Source organism: Aplysia californica, unplaced genomic scaffold (assembly GCF_000002075.1).
Source record: "Aplysia californica isolate F4 #8 unplaced genomic scaffold, AplCal3.0 scaffold00688, whole genome shotgun sequence".
In the NCBI taxonomy this organism is placed as follows: Eukaryota; Metazoa; Mollusca; class Gastropoda; order Aplysiida; family Aplysiidae; genus Aplysia; species Aplysia californica.
This window is the reverse complement of record NW_004797958.1, coordinates 324,404-346,996: the sequence shown is the minus strand read 5'-3', so window position 1 is coordinate 346,996 and position 22,593 is coordinate 324,404. Positions and strand designations below refer to the sequence as shown.

At 39.5% G+C, this 22,593-nt stretch overlaps 1 protein-coding gene across 1 annotated transcript in view; it reads left to right on the top strand.

The window, feature by feature from the left end:
- Positions 1-17,912, top strand: part of LOC101855446 (glutamyl aminopeptidase) — a gene marked incomplete at its 5' end in the record, with an annotated part of 25,988 nt that extends 8,076 nt beyond the window's left edge. Inside the window, 14 exon segments of the mRNA XM_013088122.2 lie at positions 49-169; positions 816-1,084; positions 2,735-2,869; positions 3,548-3,679; positions 5,074-5,252; positions 6,192-6,268; positions 7,366-7,508; positions 9,353-9,565; positions 11,753-11,826; positions 12,733-12,837; positions 13,942-14,112; positions 15,952-16,092; positions 16,891-16,972; positions 17,666-17,912. Of these exon segments, the coding sequence (XP_012943576.1) occupies positions 49-169; positions 816-1,084; positions 2,735-2,869; positions 3,548-3,679; positions 5,074-5,252; positions 6,192-6,268; positions 7,366-7,508; positions 9,353-9,565; positions 11,753-11,826; positions 12,733-12,837; positions 13,942-14,112; positions 15,952-16,092; positions 16,891-16,972; positions 17,666-17,803 (1,980 nt within the window).
- Between the last annotated feature and the right edge of the window lie 4,681 nt (positions 17,913-22,593).

Below are 22,593 nucleotides of genomic sequence, written 5' to 3'. Positions count from 1 at the left end.
ACCCCACCCTCATCTCCCTCCTCTCCCCACCCACCCCACTCCTCCCAGATCCGGGTATTTGCCACCCCAGACAAGATCCAGCAGGCGCAGTTTGCCCTGGATATGGCCAAGCACACGCTGGACACGTACGAGAGACTGTACAACCAGACCTACCCTCTGCCCAAACAAGGTCAGACTGACCACTGGACACTCGTAGATCGGAGAGAATTTTCTCTGCCTTTATTTTTGTTGAGGGTGCGGTAGCGGAGCGGTTAGAGTGTGTGGTGAAACAATGTGCCAGCCTCTTGGAAATAAAGATCTATCTTATTTTATCTTATCTCTCTTATCTTATTTTATTTTATCTTAAATAAAAACGCTCATGTCCACATCAGTTGTTTCTGCATCGTTTTATATCAGATCTCCACCACCCACCCCCCTTGTATTAAAAAGTGCGTATCTACCTCAATAGTTTCATCATTTTACATATCAGATTTCTCATTTTACTTGTGGTAAAACCTGCATAACTTTGTCAACTAGTTTCTTCAATTTTCCATTCTGTCAGATCTTTGACCTTTTTTATAGTAAATCGTGTGTATCTATGTCAATCATTTCTTCATTTTTGTAGGTGGGTGACAGGTGCCCTGGTGTGCTTTGCTCCTTCTTACTTATCAAATGTCTTTCATCCTGGTCTCTCCTCCTTCTTTTTTGTGTTTGTTACTCTCTTGTAAACACCTCTAATCTTCGGCACTTGTATGACCCTATTGTGTTGCAGCAAGTGCCGTAAAACTCTTTCACTAAAACTAAACTAAACTTTCTTCATTTTTCCTCATCGTCAGATCTGATCGCAATCCCCGAGTTTGTGTCTGGCGCCATGGAGCACTGGGGTCTGATTGCGTTCCGCGAGACCCGGATGTTGTACGACCCTCTCCAGGCGTCTCTGGATGACGCTGAAGACGTGGCTCATGTGGTTGCGCATGAGATGGCGCACATGTGGTTCGGCAATTTGGTCACCATGGCCTGGTGGAACGACCTCTGGCTCAACGAAGGCTTCGCCTCGTACATGGAGTACATTGGAGCAGCCACCAAGGAGACAGAGTGGGGGCTGGTGGGTGGAAAACAGCTGGGGGGAGGGGAGGCCTTCGAGGTGGAGAGAGAGAGGTTGACGATGATGGGGAGAAGAGGGAGATAAAGAGGGAGGAGGAGAAATGAGAAAGGATGAGAGAAAGACAGGGGGGGTGGGGGAGACAGAAAGAGCCAGAGAGAGACAGAGAGAAGGTGAGAGAGAGACAAAGAGAAAGGGAGAGAGAAAGTGAGAGAGAAAGATGCATATACATACACACACATTAGTATCCGAAAATCCAGCTTCAAAATATGCATTATGCTTTTTATTTCGCAATTGAAACTGCTGCTTTTTAAAAAAATCTTCTTGAACTGTCTGATTGAATCTTTGCTTCTCAAAATTGCTTTTATTGCCTTTGTTTGTATATTCCAGCCTTTCTCTGGCTGCTAGGTATCTTCTGTTTGTCAGTTGGTATCATGCTGGGCTGGGGTGTGGGTGGCCCAGGTTTGAATCCCCAAAAAGGTTTGTTTTGGGTTTTTGGGGGGGGGGTTTTAGTAAGAGTTTTATGGTGCTCCCAACTGCATAAGGTCATATGAGCTTGCGAAACAAGTTGTTTTTTTTCACAACAGTTCTCTGCACTGCCTGATTTTGGTCAATATTTCTATTAAAATGTTAAAATGTAAAAAATTTGAGGTAAATAAATTCTTAATTTAAAATAACTTTTTAAATAACTTTTAACATTTTCAAGTTTTTCATAATTTTCCTTAAAGGCTTATATTGCCTTTATAAAGTCAACGATTCTGTTGAGAACTTTTTTACAATTTGACAATTACAACTATAATAATTACATCCCTGCTTATGTTGAACATAAAACGTCAAAAAACATAGTTTGCTTGACTTGATAAAGATACTTTCGTTATATTTTACTACTGATTCCTTGGGGGCCTGCGGGTGGTTGTAGGGTGCCACTGGAAGGTCCTTCTTCTTTTCGCTCCTTCTATTGTTTCTGTCTATCGGTCTTGCTTCTTCCCTGCACTATATGATCGTTATTGTATTGATGTGCCTGTCTTTATTCAAACTCAGTGGGTAGTTGGCTTGTGCTCTGGTGTGGTTTGCTCCTTCTTTCCTATCAAATATGTATCGTCCTTAAAATCTCTCCTCCTTCTTTTTTTGTATTTATGTTACTCTCTTTTAGCACATCGCAATCTTCAGCGCTTATACGGCCTAATTGTGTAACAAGTGCGATAAAACTCATACTTGACCGTTAAACGAAATCAAGCTGTATGTACTGTGAACTTTTCTGTGAACTTTTTAAAATGCAACCAACTTGTGTTTCTCACACTCATATGACCTTATGTAGCTGCAAGCGCCGTAAAACTCTTACTAAAACTAAAACAAAAAACTTGTAACTAAAACTAAACATTTCTCGAACTCAAACGGTTGGTGGTTGGCGGTTGGCGGGTGCTCTGATGTGGTTTGCTTCTTCTTTCTGCTAAAAAAATCTATCGTCTTTATCTCCCCACTTTCTTTTTTGTGTTTGTTACTCTCTTGTAACACCTCTAATCTTTGGTACTTCTATGACCTTACTGTGTTGCAAGTGCCCGAAAATACTTACTAAAACAAAACTCAAACGATTTTTTTGGCTCTCTCCAACAACAACAACAACACCAACGACAACACCAACGACAACACCAGATGGACAAGTTCCTGCCACAGGATTTTTTCTCCGTCATGCCCCAAGACTCGGCCCTCTCGTCTCACCCAATCATCGTTGACGTGCAAGATCCAGCACAGATCACCTCTGTGTTTGATGCCATTTCTTACTCGAAGGTGGAGAATCTTCGCTTCGTTGTTGTGTTGTAATCTGTCTCACTGTCTGACCCTGTTTGTCTTGACCTGTCTGTCTGTCTGTGTGTCTGTCTGTCTGTCTGTCTGTCTGTCTGTCTGTGTGTCTGTGTGTATGTCTGTCTGTGTGTTTGTGTCTGTCTGTCTGTATGTCTGTCTGTCTGTTTGTCTCTCTATCTCTTTATTAGTCCATCTATGTCCCTTATGTCTTTCCATTTATCTATCTTTCTATCTGCATTTCTGTCAAGCTATCTGTTTGTTTGTCCATCTATTTGTATCTCCATCTATCTATCTATTAGTCCATCTATATACCCCATACCTTTCCATTTATGTATCTTGTCTAATTTTCTGTCTGTCTGCCTACGAGTCTATCCATTCGTCTATCTGTGTACCTTATGTCGATACATTTATCTATGAATCTTTCTGTTTTTCTGCTTGTCTGTCTGTCTTCTGTCTGTATCTCCATCTACCTATGTACCCTATATCTGTCCATTTGTCTTTCTTTATATCTGTTTTTCTGCAAGTTTTTCTGTCTCTATCTCCATCTATCTATCCAAAAATTGAGGAGCACCTGATTCCACCATTACATGTCGCAAATGATTATGATGGTGAGGATATATATATATATATATATATATACACATGTATATATTATTTTCCCAGGGTGCATCAGTGATACGGATGTTAAAGAGCATCATGGGAGAGGCCAAGTTTTTCGAGGGTGTGGGCCTGTACCTGCAGCGCCATAAATGGGGCAACGCACGCACCGATGACCTTTGGGGAGCCCTTTCAGAGGTCAGGGGTCATTGGGGGGAGAGAGTTGTATATTCTCCCTTCTTAACTTTGTTTGTTGGAATCATGAATTTTTGAGGTGACAAGTTTTGCAGTTTACACAGACTGGAGATTTATATTAATCATAAGCCTTATAGTTAAAAAGAATTGTCAAAGGAGTCTTCAGAAATTTTCTGAATACAAATGGTTACTGCTGTAATAATTTTAAAAAACTTGGGCAAAGAAGAATGTGGCAGGATGAATAAAGACATATGGCAAAAAGAGGTAAAGACAAAGATATAACTAACGGAGATATCTTTCTATGCTTTCAATCAGTCCTCCATTCTCAAAATAGATCACTCTAAAGTAGCATGTGCTGCTATTAACCCTATCCGTACGCCCTGGGATCATTTTGTACCCCCGGGGTTGTATTCTTCACATTTTAGAATACTTCTAGTACAAAGATCTCTTTGAAACTTTCGGTATTTCTCAAAAAATTATTTTGACAGACTGCTATGCAAACCGTACGGATCGGATCGAGAAGTAAAGAGACATAAATGAAAACATGACAAAGTATTGCATGAATCAGAGTATCTAGCCTGCCCTGGTCACCTTTAGCCAAGTGACCACCTTAATGATACCTGATGATATGTGAAGAGGTTCTAAACAAAATGTTCCATTTTTTCTCTAAAGATCGCTACGGTAGCTCAATCTTTCAGATCTTTCACCCTTCATGAAGTAAAACGAACATGTACTGTCAGAATGGTATCGGAACAATATCAGAGTACTGATTATGCACTTAGCTTAAATTCTATTATTGTTAATAATTCTTCATATATGCATCATATATATGTATAACTGTTGGTCTGTAAGGGTAAGCATATATTATGCGTACATCATCATCATCATCCAGTGCCAGATCTGCGACAGACATCAGCGATCATGGTTTTCCATTCATTCCTTTGCTTGGATGCTCTCAGAAAAGCTACATTTCCCTGATCCTTCCCTGTTACCCATGCGTACATACTTTTTATCATTATGTTTGTGGAATAGGTGGAAAGAATTTTGTCATGAAGTACAGTCCAACCAATGATTTTTACTGTATCAGTTCAGCAGGGTAATTTTTTTCTTTAACAATATACAAATAGTAGATTAAGTAATGAGCAGCTTTTAATGTTTTTCTTTTTTTTAAATGTGATATGTTCTGTCTCAAGGTTTCTCAGCCTTTTAGCTAAGTAAGATCTAAGTGTTGAATCTGTTCCCAATATTTCAGCCCTGTGCTGAGCTCAAAGCGGGACAGATGCTACACATGAAGCTGATGAGGCTCCTTTCTCAATTATATCTAGTGTGTGGTACAGCCCTCTTTAAAAAATATATGAGTATATTATGTCTCAAAGCCTTTGTCGTGTTTTTGTCAGGTGGACCCTACGTATGATGTCAAGCACATAATGGACACCTGGACGATCCAAGATGGCTACCCGTACATTAACATAACACTGTCTACGACCTCAGACGGGACCACTACGGTGGAAGCCACGCAGAAGAGATTTCTTCTCAACCCTGAAGCGGAACTGGATCCATCAGCCTCTACTTTAAGGTAAGTCTTAGAACAGGCATGGGCAGACTACAACCTGTGAGTGAAACATGTGTCACGACACAGTGGAATCAGGCGCTCTTCAATTTTTTGTTTGTTTTAGTAGTAGAGGTTTTATGGCGCTCGCAACTGCATAAGGTCATATGAGCACCAGGTCAAGTTTTGGGCATGTAGAGTTATTGGCATCATCTGAAAGCTTGTTCATTTGTCTTGTTTTGGATGAAAAAAGATATCCATTTATCCTAAACAGAAGTTGAAATATTTGAGAATGAAAAAGGTGGGGGTTACCTGGTTTCAGAGGTAAAATTAGTGAGAAAATTGCCGCCAAAGATTAGTTATTTCTTCAGCTTGAGAGTCCTTGGAAACTGAAAATTTACATTTTTTGTGCCATAAATCAACTTTTTGCATTAAAATCCACACACGAATGAGTTCTTTTATGGACATGACAGGTGTTGAGCCAAAGAACAAAAATTCGATAAAATTTCTCAAACCTGTGGAAATATGACAGTTTCTTCACTTTGATTATTTTGAGGAGCGCCTGATTTCACTACGCTGCCTCACATATAGCCTACGTACAGTTTCATTCGAAGTCCACGATAAAAAATCAGACTATGAGCAGTTTCAGTCCAGCCCGCAAGTCGAGCCAAGCTTAGTGGGGATCGAACTACTTCCCAACTGACAGATGCAGGTGCCTTGTATGAAAAAAAAAATTTTAAAAGGTCATATAAGTGCCGAAAATTAGAGGTGTTACAAGAGAGTAAGAAACACAAAAAAGAAGGAGGGGAGATAAGGACGATAGATGTTTGATAGGAAAGGAGGAGCAAACCACACCTAAGCACCCGCCAACCACCCACATACAGACATATTGTGTTGCAAATGACGTAAAACCTCAATAAAACCTCGAAGTAAAATTGAACTAAGCTGTGTTTGATGTTGCACCAGGTACAAATGGTACGTGCCGCTGAGCTTCCAGACATCGCAGGGTGAGAACGGCAGCAAGGTCATGGACATGACAGACAGTGAGTTCTTGCCCTTTGATTGGTCATTGCATCTCTGAGAGAGAGAGAGAGAGAGAGAGAGAAAGAGAGAGAGATAGTATGTATCTTTATTTACACATGTACGTGCATACACACACACACACACACACATACACACGCACACACACACACACACACACACCCAAACACACACACACACATATATATACACATATGCACACACACACACACACTCACACATATATGCACGTATGTACACACACAAACACACACACACACACACACACACGCACATATATACATGTATGCACACACACACACAAACACACACACACACACACATCCACACACACAGTTACTTTTTACTTTTTACCTTTCCTATAGTGGTTAAACATTGCTTCTCAGACCTTTCTGCAACAGAACACTCTATCTCTTACCATTCTGCCTGCCCAAGTTGTTTTGGTTCCACAAGCCAGAATTTTTTGTCCTGTTCCCACCTTCTCTAAGGTCTCTCCCATCTTCTCTTGCTTTTTTTCTTGCTTCCAGTTCCAGATAATGTTTATTGAGTGAATCATGGTGCTCGGTGATATGCACAAAGTAGTTGAGTGGTCTAACACTTTGCCCCCATGGGATGTCGATCGGCGATGGTGTGAGCAACAAAAATGTTGTAGTTGTAGCGATGATCTCCTTTTTGACATACGCACGTGTTAAAGTTATTATTTCCTTTCTGAATAGTTTGCGTGACTTTTTTTGTCGAAAATCAGTTTGTTTACAACAATTGGAGTTAGGATTTTTTTGGAAAAATTTCAAGTAGACCTGGCATGAGTGCTGCTTTACACTTATGTAATGATGAGAATTTGAGTGATGAATGTGCCAGATCTAATGTGTTCTGTTCCAATTCTAATTCCTTTTTTGATGAACACGCAAGTATCAAGTTCAATTTTCTCAACAGGCTATGCTGAAAATCTTATAATGGTTTGTTTATTTTTGCCGAGACACAAGTATTGTACTGATGTACCGCATCTGCATCTTGGTCCGCGGAGACAAGTGTTGTGGGCTCTGCGCTCTGCGTGGGTGGAAAGTGTTAAGCTGTACTGTTGTCGATTTTCTCTCCCCAGTCAAATTCAGCGGGAACTATGGTCTAAGTTCACCTGGCAGTTGGATCAAGTTTAATGTGGATCAGCCCGGATTCTACCGCGTACTTTATCCAGACAGTCAGTGGCAGGCTTTCTCCCAGTACCTCTTGACTACAGATAATCAGGTGAATGAATAAATAATGTCTCAAATTTCTGGTCTTGCTGTGTTTTTGCACATAATACTATTTATGATAATTTACAGTTCATCATAAGCATTTAAATCCAGGATATCGCCAGTCTGCTAGCAAAATGGGATGACACAGAGCTATGCCAAAATACAACTGGCCTTTTTCTTCTTTTTTTTTGTTGTGATATTATATCTATACGCTCGTCTCCGAAGCAGAAAGTTCGGGTTCAAGCCCCGGTTCGGACATGCATTTTTTTCGCCCCCTCCTGCCCACCCAGCAGAAATGGGTACCTGACTTCAAGTTTGGGAAGTAAAGGCGGCGTGGAAAGAAACTGGCCACCCTACCACAACAATATGCCGAAGGCCCAGGAAGTTGTCTCACTAACAAGGCAATCCCCAATGTCCGGATTGGATGCGGGAACAGCTTTACTCTTTATTTTACCATATCTATCTTTTGGTAAAATCACAACAAAAACGTGCTGGCAGTCACAAAAGAAACATATATGGCAAGTTGTACCATTATAAGATGATAAATAGTCTGGTTTAACAGGTTTTCCCTTTGTCTCAAAAGTAGCTAAACTTAGATGTGCCATTTTGCCAGCTCAGTGACGATACATTACTTCCCGACTTTATCATGTTGTCTGACATTGCTTGACTTGAAGAACACACAGTTGACCACCCCTGAAATGTATTGAGAAACAACACAATTTAACCCTATCTGTACACGGTGTTTCATTTTGTACCCCCGGGGTTGTATTCTTCACATTTTAGAACACTTCTAGTGCAAAGATCTCTTTGAAACTTTCAGTATTTCTTAAAAAATCATTGTTACAGACTGCTATGCTAAGGGTACAGATTGGATTAATGAGTAAATTTCCTCTTTGGAAAGTGGTGGCACAGAGTTCCCCACGTCCTGTGGATATGATAGTAAAACACGACGTACGGATAGGGTTAATAAAGCAAAATGAAAAGCCAGACGAAAACCTGGACTATAAAGACAGAAAAAAGGGAGAATGAAGTGAAAGACAGAAAAAAATATGTAAATAAAAAAGACAGATGTAAGAGAATCGTAATAAGAAAACGGGTATATGAAGTGGAAAGACAAACAGAATACTTCTAACCTCTCAACCACTCAACAATTTTTTTTTGCCTATCAATGGAGCAAAAGGAAATACATTTCTCTTGTTGATCTATAAAGTCTTATCTTATCTTATCAACCTCTCAACAACTTTTGTCCCCTAGCAATGGAGCAAAAGGAAATAAATAAATTTCTCTTGGTGATCTAATAAGTTTACCTTATCTTATCAACCTCTATACAGCTTTTTTTTTGCCTACCAATGGAGCAAAAGGAAATACATTTTTCTTGCTTATCTATAAAGTTTATCTGGTCTTATCCACTTCTCAACAATTTTTTTTTGCCTACCAATGGAGCAAAAGGAAATAAATTTCTCTTATTGATCTATAAAGTCTTATCTTATCTTATCAACCCCTCAACAACTTTTGTCCCCTAGCAAAGGAGCAAAAGGAAATAAATTTCTCTTGTTGATCTATAAAGTTTATCTTATCTTATCCACCTCTCAACCACTTTTGAGTGGCGTCGGTAGTCTAGTGGTTAGGCTACCGGACTCGTAATCGTGAGATTGCGAGTTCAGGGGTTCGAGCCTCAGCTCGGTCCGACGTTGTGTCCTTGGTAAAGGCACTTTACACAAACTTCCCACTTGGCTCGGTCCTATCAGAGACGGACGTTAAACTAGGAGGTCCCGCCCCTTAAATAACCTAATAGTGTTGATAGGGGCGTTAAACTTATACCATTTTTTAGCCCAACCACTTTTGTCCCCCTAGCTATGGATCCTGGGCATTGCAGACAGGGCTGGCCTCCTCAACGATGCCTTCACCCTGGCGTCTGCCGGCATGACGTCCTACGATATACCCCTGGACATGATGTCCTACCTGGCAAAGGAAGAACACGTCGTCCCCTGGAGTGCCGCCCTGCAGGGAGGCGTCAACTACATACGGCGAATGCTCCGAGATGACCCAGACTACGGACTTTGGAAGGTAAGGGATAATGCAGCCATAAGTTGACAAAACACCTTTTTTTTGTTTCGGCACCAAAATTTTATATTTTCTAAATCAAAAGCCGGATTAGTTACCCTACTTGTTTGGGAAAAAAAAAAAATTAAATGGTGACTAGTTTTTTTTTTAGTAAATTAGAATTCAAATTTCAAAATCACTCTATTTTTCAATGGTTACGCTGACGAAATACTCTTTTTCTCAAAACTGCTGTGAAAAAAAAAAGCGTTTTGTCAGCTTACGGCAGAATAATGATAATGATAATAATGTAGATCATTCCTATATATATATATATATTTATATATATGTGTGAAGCGAGCTAACAAAATGAATTACTCCTCGGATCAAACCCTAAGGAAATGGATGCATCATGCTTACAGGTGAAGTTTTTACAATTTATAAGTATGAAATAATAAAAGACAGGTTAGAGTTAAAGAATATGGCATCAACAGAAAATCTACAAATTTGACCCTAATGTCGATTTTTGGCCAATATCTCCATTTGTAGATCGCGAAATGAAACTCATTTTGTCAGCACGCCACACATATTATCCTCTCCCATAAATACAGCTCTGGACGCTTGACAATACCTTCATCCCAACACAAAACTCACAAAGCAATAAATATATGTGTACATACACTTTATTGAATAACATTTAAACATTTAAATAAAAAGGGGGAATTCCACACCCATACTTTTCAATTGGATTGTGAGGCAAGTGTTATTGAAGCTACTTTATGTAGAAAGAGGACACATCCTCCACAACAGTTTTACTTTGGGTCTGTTAGGAAACAAAACATAATATGAATTCTACGATATCACCATCCCCATACTTCCATTTTTCAACTTAATTGAACATTTAATATTGCGGGGCAATTCCACGCCCACATGAGCACACATGCCATAAGGAAAATAAAAATACAGACATACAAGAAATTAAAGCTGAATTGAAAAATAAAACATGGCAGACAGAAGCAAATTATGAAAGCTGAATGTCAAATAGATTTCTGTTGGTTCTAAGGGCTGTAAGTGGGGTGTGTGGAATTACCCTGGGTGTGGAATCTCCCCCCCCCCCCCCCGACCACCACCATCTATACCGTAATATGTATCAGATAGCACCAGCTGCTCTCACAGTCATGCATCTGTGGTGTAGTGGTTAGGCACTTCGCTGTTGCACGCAGGAGACCCGAGTTCAATTCCCAATGGGGAGGATTTTTATCTGTTATCTCTTTCTTTCTATTTTTATATCTTGTTTCCCTCTCAGCCCAGATTGGCTTTGACAGGCAGGGTCCCGAGCCTGCTTCCTAAATGATCTAGAGTGCCGATGTAGATGTGAAAACACCTATTTTAACCCTTTCCATATGCCCAGGGGTCATTTTGTACCCCTGGGGTTGTATCCTTCCCATTTTGAAATACTTCTAGTACGAAGATCTCTGTGAAACTTTCAGTATTCCTCAAAAAATCATTTTGACCGACTGCTATGCAAAGCGTACGGATCCGATTAACGAGTAAATTTCCTCTTTGGAAAGTGGTGGTACAGAGTTCCCCTCGTCGTATGGATACGATAGTAAAACACGATGTACGGATAGGGTTAACTCACTTGAGCCTATTTCCGTGTATTTACGAGACGCACCATTGGCCCAGTGGCTTAACCCCCTGTAGTTGTGGTATGCGCTTTATTAATCGATATCTCCTGTATTTTTGTGTTACAAGCTACGGGAAATGTGAACCAACAGCTGACCCATTTGTTTCGTTTCCTTAAAAATTTTGTGAAGTTATGTGCAATACTTTTTTAGCAGTAACAGACTAAGTCAGTCACCCATGCATTGTTATAGTTATAGATGATATTGTTATAAATTGGGCGCAAAAAAAAATTGCGTGCATCCCAGACATTGCTATTTCAAAATATTGATAAAGCAAATACTATTCGGACAAAATAGATGCAGTTTTCTTTTTCTTTGAGACCATCTTTTTATTTCTTTTGTTGTGGTTTTTTTTTACTATGAAAGCTTTCTCTATAGTCTTTTCTTGGTTAACGATTCAATATACCCCGAAACTGTCAGGCTGCAATGGTTGTTGGGTGAAAAATAGCTCAGGCTCAAGTGAGTTTTAAAAGAAAAATACAGTCTTGGCCTGACTACTGATTAAGTGAATCTCTCTCAACATTTGCAGAGTTTCATCGCTGACAGGACCAGACCCATTGTGATGCGAGTGGGCTTCCAAGACACCGGATCTCATCTTGAAAGGTTGTTTTTTTTGGTTTAACTGTCTTCTCGTACAAGTCTGTTTTATGTGTGGGTGGCATTGTGGGGAAATCAGACGCTGGTCAAAGTAATGAAACCGAAAAATAAATACTTTTCGGTCAGTTGGCCAATTTTTATCTTTTTTTTAAATTTAACTTTGGCTCAACACTTTTTATGTCTATTTAGAAACACAATTCTATGTATGTGGATTTTATCTTAGAAAAATGTCGATCAAAGGCACAAAAAAAGGAAAATTTGCAGTTTCTAAGGACTCTCAAGCTTTAGAAGTCCCCAAACATCGGTAGCCATTTTCTGACTACTCTTACTTCTGACACCAGGTGACCCCCACCTCCTTCTCCCGGACAAGGGGTGGCTGTCTTAGATCATTTTATTGGGTGGTTGGAGAGTGTTCTGGTGTAGTTTGCGCCTTCTTTCTTATCAAACATAATATACTGTTCTTATCTCTTCTCCTTCTTTTTTGCGTTTGTTACTCTCTTGCAACACCTCTAATCTTCTGTATTTTTATGACATAATGGTGTTGCAAGTGCAGTAAAAAAAATACTTACTAAAATAAAGCAATATTATTAATTTTTCTTTTAATCCTAATGTTCACACTGACACACACACACACACACTCATATACACACACACACACACACACACACATTCACACACACACACACACACATGCACACACACACTGACACACACACACTCACACACACACTGACAAAAAACACACACACACACACACACACACACTCTCGTATACACAATCTCTCTCTCTCTCTCTCACACACACAGACACACACACACGCACACACACACACATACACTCACTGACACACACACACTTACACACACACAATACACACACTGACACACACACTTGTCATGCGTCTTTCACAGACAGCTGCGATCCCTGGTTATATCTGTAGCCTGCCAGGTGGGAGACTCGTATACCCTGAGCAACATCACCGGACAGTTCCGTGATTGGCTGGATAATGGAGTCACGTGAGTACTGGTGAACCTGCTTCCACGACAACCTGTCCAAGACAATCACCTGTACATAACAGTCATCTGTACAAGACAATCACCTGTACATAACAGTCATCTGTACAAGACAATCACCTGTACATAACAGTCATCTGTATAAGACAATCACCTGCACATAATGACCACCTGTACTAAACAATCATGTGTAATAATAATAATAATAATAATAATAGATAGCATTTGTATAGCGCATATCTCCGCTCAACAGCAGGCTCTATGCGCTTTACACTATATTATTACCCCAGCAGACCATAGAACACTCCGAAACATTCTCAGCTTCCCGGGAAGCATACAGTGCAAGCAGCCAATTAAGCGCTCAAACACTAACAAAGTGACAACTGTAGGCCTACATAACAGCCACATGTATATAAGACAATCACCTGTATATAACAGCCACATGTATATAAGACAATCACCTGTATATAACAGCCACATGTAGATCTATAAGACAATCACCTGTACATAACAGCCACATGTATAAGACAATCACCTGTACATAACAGCCACATGTATAAGACAATCACCTGTACATAACAGCCACATGTATATAAGACAATCACCTGTACATAACAGCCACATGTATATAAGACAATCACCTGTACATAACAGACACCTGTATAAGACAATCACCTGTACATAATGACCTTCTGTTTAAGACAATCACCTGTTTATAACGACCTTCTGTATTAGACAATCACCTGTACATAACTGCCACCTGTACAAGACAATCACCTGTACATAACAGCCACCTGTATAAGACAATCACCTGTACATAACAGCCTCCAGTATAAGACAATCACCTGTACATAACTGCCACCTGTACAAGATAATCACCTGTACATAATGGCCATCTATACAAGATATACATTTTGATTTAACAACTACACACACACACACACACACACACACACACACACACACACACACACACACACACACAGAGACAAACACAGACACACACACATGCACACGCACATACACACATGGACACACACACGCACACACACCACACACACCTCATTCTTCCCCACCCAACCATTTCTTTGAACTCGTTCACCCCAGTCCATCGGTTAACCTCCGGAGTGCAGTGTACATATACGGAATGGCTAACTCGGGCGACGAGGCGGACTGGGATCAAATCTGGAACAAATATCTGGTGGAGAATTCCCCTCAAGAAAAGCAATTGTTGGCCAAGACCCTGGCTGCAGCCAGACAACCGCATTTAATTGCGAGGTATGAAGACGGACTGTTTCTTCTTTTTCTGTCAGTTTTCATGTCCTTTTCTTAAACGTTTTTTAAAAACTTTTTGTGTTACGATTTTAGTGTTTAAGACGCATGGAGCGACTGCAAAATATATTGATCTCAAATGCAGGTACTGTAGACTCTGTTGTATAAGATGACTTCTGATGATATAATTTCTTTTTTATTTTTAGTTTTAGTAACGTTTTACGGCGCTCGCAACTGCATAAGGTCATAGGAACGCCAAGGGGTAGATGTCAACAGAGGAGTCCAAACGGGGCATCAGGCTTACTCTGCTCACCTCTCTAGCCTCAAAAGCACAAAGTCTGCTTCGACTATCAAGGCACCCCGGAAATAGCAGTTCACAAGAGAGTGACAAACATACAAAAAAAGTACAGGAAAATGATGATAGTAAAGATGAGGAAAGAAAAAATAGCAGTTCCCCCTATGTTGTTCCGGCACAGTATGAGCATGACATTGAGAATCAGCCCATTTACAATGTTACTGTGCATAAGAGCATAATAATCTCCCCCCTTTGGGAATGACCTAAAGACAACTTCAGTCAGTAGCACTAATAATAATAATAATAATAATAATAGATAGCATTTGTATAGCACATATCCCCGCTCAACAGCAGGCTCTATGCGCTTTACACTATATTATTACCCCAGCAGACCATAGAACACTCCGAAACATTCTCAGCTTCCAGGGAAGCATACAGTGCGAGCATCTGATTAAGCGCTCAAACACTAACAAACTGACAAGATCTTTCGCTGTCTATAGCCGGGTACCCATTCCCACCTGGGCGAAGTGTGGAAAATTTGTGTAAAGTGCCTTTCCCAAGGACACAACGTCGGGCCCTTGGCGGAATTCGAACCCACGACCTTACAGTTGCGAGTCCAAGAGCCTTACCGCTAGGCTACCAACGTCACTACCCTGGTGGGGGATATATAATTTCTTTAATATAATGTAATGATTATTATTTGTTCCCTGAACCATATCAGAAAGACAAAGAGGCACATGGTTCTTATGCTTATTTTCTATATAATGTTTGTTCTATGTTCCTTTAACCTCATCTTGATTTTTTTTAAACATGATTTTTTTTGTGTGTGTGACTTTAAACTGTTTGTTGTTTTAATGGAAATCTTTCAGTTGAGATAGCTTTAGATTTTACGGCGCTCGCAACTTCATAAGGTCATATGAGTCAGTTGAGATACAAATATTGCTACATTTTTAGCATGTCATAATATCCTACCTCTTTGTATTTTCTGCAGACTTTTCTATAAAAAACACTGTTTAGGTTCTCTTGTGAAAGCCCCTTGATTGAGATTATAAGAATATTACTTTATTTGCATCACGACATACCGTGTCACTGCCCTTCTATATATTGTGTATTGCTCTATTTTAATAACGTGTCAACCCTTTTGTGTTGCTCTATTTTAATAATTTGTCACCCCTTGTGTTTTGCTCTATTTTAATAATGTGTCATCCCTAGTGTATTGCTCTATTTTAATAATGTGTCACCCCTTGTGTATTGCTCTATTTTAATAATGTGTCACCCCTTGTGTATTGCTCTATTTTAATAACGTGTCACCCCTTGTGTGTTGCTCTATTTTAATAATGTGTCACCCCTAGTGTATTGCTCTATTTTAATAATGTGTCACCCCCTAGTGTATTGCTCTATTTTAATAATGTGTCAACCCTAGTGTGTTGCTCTATTTTAATAATGTGTCACCCCTTGTGTGTTGCTCTATTTTAATAACGTGTCACCCCTTGTATATTATACTGTTTTCACCATGCCACTCTGTGTCCACCTTCGTGTATTTGGCGCAGACTTCTAGACAGGGCGTACCGCGGAGAAGGAATCAGGACCCAGGACTTCTTCCTTCTCATCAACACCGTAGGAGGCAACACGGCAGCTCGCAGCATTGTCTGGGACTGGGCACGAGCCAACTATCAGAACTTCATCGACAGGTAGGCTACTGGTCGTCTTTGCGTCATTGTACAGTTGACTCCGCTTGTGTTGAACTCGCTTGAGTTGATATTCAGGTAAGTTGGTCTTTTTCTCAGGTCCCAACACTTCTTCTTCTTTATAGGGCCCAATGGTTAAGTTGAACTTCGGATGAGTTGATCTTTTTTTTCCACTTATTTATGGGCACCCCTGTAAGATTTTGAAGTCAGCTTGGCAATCACCCTGAACTGATTTGTCGTTGATCCTGATTTTTTTCCCCGGAGACCCTGATTTTTAGATTTCATAGAGTGACAGGTCTGTAATTACAGTCATTTAGTAATGGGGAAAAGTGAGAAACACAGACAGAAACATCAGAGGTGTAGAAAAAAAGTAGGACTGACCAGTGGCTTCTTTCATGGCTTTCATAACCCCGTTTAACGCAATTTAGGTCATTTAGGAGGTGGACTTCTGACCCTGCCTCTTCCGGGCCGCCCCAAGCTTAGAGGGATACAACATCCCAGCAGAAAGGCCCAGATATTTAATAAAAATTCTCCCCACTCAGTTTAGTTTTAGTAGAAGTTTTACGGCGCTCGCAACTGCATAAGGTCATATGAGCGCCAGAAGATTAGAGGTGTCACAAGAGAGTAACATACATAAAAAAGAAGAAGGGGAGATAAGGACGATAGATGTTTCATTGGAAAGAAGAAGCAAACCACACCCGAGCACCTGCCAACCACCCACTCTCCCCACTCAGCAATTGCATGCCCAACAACTATACTTCACAGACTGTTGTTCTCATCACCGTTGTTTCCTTTGTCCAGGTTCACCGTCAATGACCGCTACTTTGGACGCATGATCTACTACATGGTCAGATACTATAACACGGAGTTCAAGTTGAGAGAGGTTTGTGCCTTTATTAACCCTATCCGTAGGTCCTGAGGTCATTTTGTACCCCCGGGTTTGTATTCTTCACATTTTAGAATACTTCTAGTACGAAAATCTCTTTGAAACTTTCGGTAGTACTTCTCAGAAAATCATTTTGACAGACTGCTATGCAAAGGGTACAGATTAGATTAATGAGTAAATTTCCTCTTTGGTAAGGGGTAGCACAGAGTTCCCCATGTTGTATGGATACGATAGTAAAACATGACGTACGGATAAGGTTAACTTAACTTTCTATCTCATTCTGTGTATTATTGCTCTCTTCAAACAGCATCAAAGTAAGAAAAAGATGGGAGCCCCCCCTCCTCCCGTTTTACTTTTTTCAATGCCAGCTTCACTTATTATAAAAGCATAATCAAATGTACCTCAAATTTTCTGCAATTATTAAAAATTTGGGGTTTGGGGGAGTTTTTTGGTGCTTTTTTGGGTTGTTTTTTTTCTATTTGTCTATCTATCTATAAATCTATGTTTATATAATAATATAATATCCTTCGTTTCTTCCATCATCAAGGGTCTGAGACATTTTGTACTCAGTGGTTTTTATTTTGTCTTTATCATCAGTGTTATAGCCTTTCTCAACACCAGTCAATTTTCTCATACACATTTTTATCTGCTCGTGTAATTTCCCAATCTGGTCTGACCCCTTTTCTCCAGGTAGAGGCATTGTTCCGCGATTTCCCAGAAGAGGGCGCCAGCAAACGATATCGCAAGATGGCTGTGGAGAGTATTCGCAACAACATAGACTGGATGGAAAAATACCGCCCAGGGATACTTCAGTGGCTGAGGCGTTGACCTTGAAGTTGCCTCTGGAATGTACACTTACCATTAAATCTATATGTGTCAGGACGTGGTGGAATCAGGCTCTTGTCAATTTTTGGGCAATATGGAGTTATTGGTATCATCTTAAAGCCTGTTTATTTGCCTTCCTTTTGGTGAAACAATATTCATCTATGTTGAATAGAAGTCGAAATATTTGCGATTGAAGGAGGTCAAGGTCGCCTGGGTTCAGAGGTAAAATTAGCGAGAAAATGGCCGCCAAAGTTTGGTAACTTCCATAGCCTGGGAGTCCTTGGAAACTGAAAATTTACATTTTTTGTTCCTTCAATCAATGTTTTTCGGCAAAAATTCGGACCAAAATGTGTTTTTTAATGAACATCAAAGGTGTTGAGTCAAAAAAAGAAAATTAGAAAAAAATTACCCATCAGCAGAAAAAAATGGCGATTTGTTTGATTTCATTATTTTGACGAGCGCCTGATTTCCCCCCATGCCTCACACATTGGTCACTTATATAGTCTTCCAGCACACAACAAAATCTGTGGGATGTGGAAATCTTTTTGTTATGTACAAATTTTGGCTTGTACTTATTTCAAGTTCAAAGAAATATATTTCTAAGAAAAAATTTTGGATCGGAAAATTAATTGTTCACTATGTGCGTGCTGGATTGCACTTTGGTTGTGCATCTACTTTTTTTCCTTTTTTTTGTGTTTTTATCTTATCGTTCTTTCTATTTTCATTGTTAGTGGAGTGATTGTGGTACCTGTATTTTTTTTCTTCTGTTTTATATGTGCCATAAATTAAGGAGAAAAAAGTTATGTTTTCCATGAAAGGTGATTTTATGATGAGCAGCGAGTAGTTTTGTGCACATCCCACAAAAGCCTATGTGAACGCAATATGACTTCTCTTCCACTTGCAAGTTCTGCTTGACAGTTGCCCTTGCTTAATTTCTTCTTTTTTTTCTTCTTTTCTTTTTCTATCCCGTGGTTGGGGCAACCGTGGGGGCACCACTGCATCTGACATCCAGCTCTTGCCTTTTCTCTCTGTCCTCTACATAATTTCTTTATGGCATTTTTTAAAAGAAGGTCTCCGATAGTTTGATCCCATACAGAATGTTTTTCACTTGAGCACTGTACTAAAGTAAGGAGTGCTGTCATTTGACAGATTGGGCTGAAATCTGCAGTTCATAAAAATGTGCTTAGTTAGGAGAACCCCCCTCCCCCCCCCCTTGCCTACACTCCCTACCCTGGTCAATTGACAAATTTTTTAGTCACTAATCTTTTGTCGTTTAAACTGTCTATAGTCGCCCATCGCTGACTTGATAGTCACTCACCACTGACTAGTTACTGGTTAATTTAAAAAGTAGTACACTGAAAAACAGATGAGGCTAACACTAGTAATGAATTTACCAGAAAATTATAAATATTAAATAGGATGATAATCTAGTGAACAGTGAACTCTTTTAACCTTATCCGTACGTTGTCTTTTACTATCGTATCCATACGACATAGGGAACTCTGTGTCACCACTGTCAAAGAGGGGATTTACTCATTAATCCAATCCATACGCTTTGCATAGCATGTCAAAATTTTTTTTTGAGAAATACTGAAAGTTTCAAAAAGATCTTCGTACTGGAAGTATTCTAAAATGTGAAGAATACAACTCCGGGGGTACAAAATGACCCCAGGGCATACGGATAGGGTTAATATTCATCTTCTTCTTTTTGTTGCTGCTGCTTTGTTACATTCCACCTGCTCAGTATTTCTGATCCTGAAAGCCTATCAGAGCATACCACATCCCTTTTGAAAGCTTGTAGTGTCTTATAAGTTATGTCTTTTAATGCTGTTTCCAAGGAGCAAGATCTTATTGATTTCGGATTTGCCAAATATTTTGTGGTACAAATATCAAATGTGAGGCAATTATTCAGGCCTACATAAATAAGTCAGCTTCAACGGAACACGGTTAATATGAGGCAATTATATAGGCCTACATAAATAAGTCAGCTTCAACGGAACACGGTTAATATGAGGCAATTATATAGGCCTACATAAATAAGTCAGCTTCAACGGAACACGGTTAATATGGAAACAGTAGGAAACCAACAAAAAAAATATAGTCCCTGACATTTTTTCTTTGTTATTTAATTTGAGTAATCTCGCTAAACTGAAATCACAGCAAAGCCAAAGAACTATGCAGTCCCACATACAGATTTCAGCTTTAAGAGGACTCCACTATAATACCCATATGTGTTTTCTTTATATATGGCCTCTCAAGAATTCCATAAGTATGTGAAACAGTAATACCAGTTGTGTACTCAGATGTAGTGATATTATTTTGCAGATATTGTTTTCCTGATATTTCCTTAACTGATTCAGCCCGCAGTTAATTTTGACTCCGGATGCAAATAATTTATGACTGCTTCGTGACCTCACGGGTGGTCTAAAAAATTGATAAAGAAATATCTAAATTTGATAAAACCCTATGTGTGGAATATAGAAATGTTCAGAATACAAAATACTATTCAATGAAACTAGAAAAAAAGGTTGAAATGTAACCAGTCTGGAAAAAAAACACGAGAGGAAACTGATTTAAAGAAAAGAGATCAACTGGTCGCTTTTAAGGACAAGCGGGCTAACCCAGATTTCAAGGGTTTCCAGAAATCCTGACCTACACGAAAAGTGGGCATTGCCCTAACTATAGGAAAAGTTTGGTTGCCTTGGTGTATATATTTGTTTGTTTATAGAGAAAACTCTTCTTGTCTTTTAAAGAGACTGAATAAGGATCCAAAAACTTTCGATTTTCTCAAAACAGCTTTTATCCGAATAGCCCTGCTGTTCTTAAAAGCGACCAATTAAGAGCTGCTCTGAGCGAGTCTATGTCAAAACACAGGAGGTAGTCAGCCACTGTGAGCGGCACTGCGGGCTGAATCGGTTAATGCATCATTTAGGTCCAGGCTGTTACTTGGTGCTCCTTGTGCTATTAAAGAAGTGAAGCAAAAATTCCTGAAAGCCCCTTCGATGCTTTTTATTTTTGTGATGTTTTTTGGGATTTTTGAAGACATACGTCTTTCGCTAGTACACTGGAATTGATATTTAGATGTAGTGATATTAAACTTACTGTAGAATCCGCTTAAACTGAACATGGATAATCTGGAAACAGTGGTAAACTGAAAGAAAATAAAACACCATTTTAAAAAAACAACTTTTTAGCATCTTATCCTAACCAAAAACCCCAGCTAATCAAAAGAAATTCTGGCAGTCCAGCATGTTTTGGTTTAAGCGCTCTCCACTGCATGCTGTTGTTTAATGTTTACTTCACACTTGCTGCCTTATCTCACCGGTTGGGGATGTTTACCACCCACCTTCTTTGGATTTTCCACAAAATATGATGGCAAAGTGTTAAATTCCTTACTTTTCCGTACGCTTGACAATCAAAAACATATTGTACATTCTGCATCGTCTCTTATAACGTGCTGATGATTGTTGTGCCAGAACTTTAAGCCACAGATTATACATGTATAACTTATCAAGCAGGTCAGTGGTTGTGGAACATTAATTGTGAATGCTTTTGATTCACACCAAAAAAAAAAAAACAAGTTTACTTTTTGAAAAGCCTTTAGTCTCCTAGAAGTTTTTGTGGGAGGGTTTTGTTTTTTTATTTGTTTGTTTTTGTTGGGGGGGGGTTGTTAACTGTTTATTAAGAAATGGTTGTGACAGTTGATTCAACGAGATGATGGCAGCAGCTGTTGTTTCTACTGTTGCCTCTTCTCCGCATCTTAAAGTTTTTGCAGTTGCCGCTGGCTATGTCATATATCTAGTTCGCACTGCTAATCAGATTGTTTTGATGGAGTTAAGGTCAACCAGGTTTTCCTTCGAAGAGGGGCAAAAGTTGCCATTTTGGCGCTATAGTACTACCAGAGACACTAAAATATAATTAAATACTCTCCGGTACTACTAAATTCAACTAAATCCAACCCTGACCTTCAAAATCAAACACGTTTGTTTTAAGAGATCGTGGGTCAAATTGGTTGGCTTGTGCCAAAATGGTAGCTTCTGCACCTCTAATGAAAGAAAATTAGCCCCCCAATGAATCAAATAAATCTGATTGACGGAGTTCACTGTGAATAATACTGCATTCCAACTTTTCATTATCTGTTACCTCAAGTGCATAATACTGAGTGCCCATTGCGGGTTGGGTCAGGTCGGGTTGGGTCGATCACCCGACTCATCGCCTGAAAACAAACGCATTTGTTTTTTATGCAACGAGTCGGGCGTGATCGTTTGTGCTACGGTAGCCGCTTTGCACCCTCAATATGTCTAGCAACCCGACCCGACTCGATCCCCATAATGGGCACGTAGTATAATGTATAACAGAGTACGTCACTTTCCTTTTGGATGTTGATGACGTCTGATCATTTTTAATGGTGTTTAACTAGTCCATGAATGCGGAGCAGTCGACATGCAAGAGCAGAGTCCCTAACATGCGTTTCTATTTGTGTCATCCTGAGAAATCTTATCAATTATATTTATAAACACACCGACATATCTAACCTGATATATTTATATATACACACACACACACATTATATGTACTGGTATTATAAAACAGATCTCATATTCGGAATACTGATATTACGCAGTATAATATATATATATTACATATAACGCAAATGAATACCTTCCCTTTGGTCGATATTTATTACAATAAATAAGAATATCTTGTGTACCTTACTCCTTTATGAAAATACTTAAATTGTATCAGTTATTCTCTTGGACTTGTGATTTGTGCGTTGATAAAGCAATCGTAAC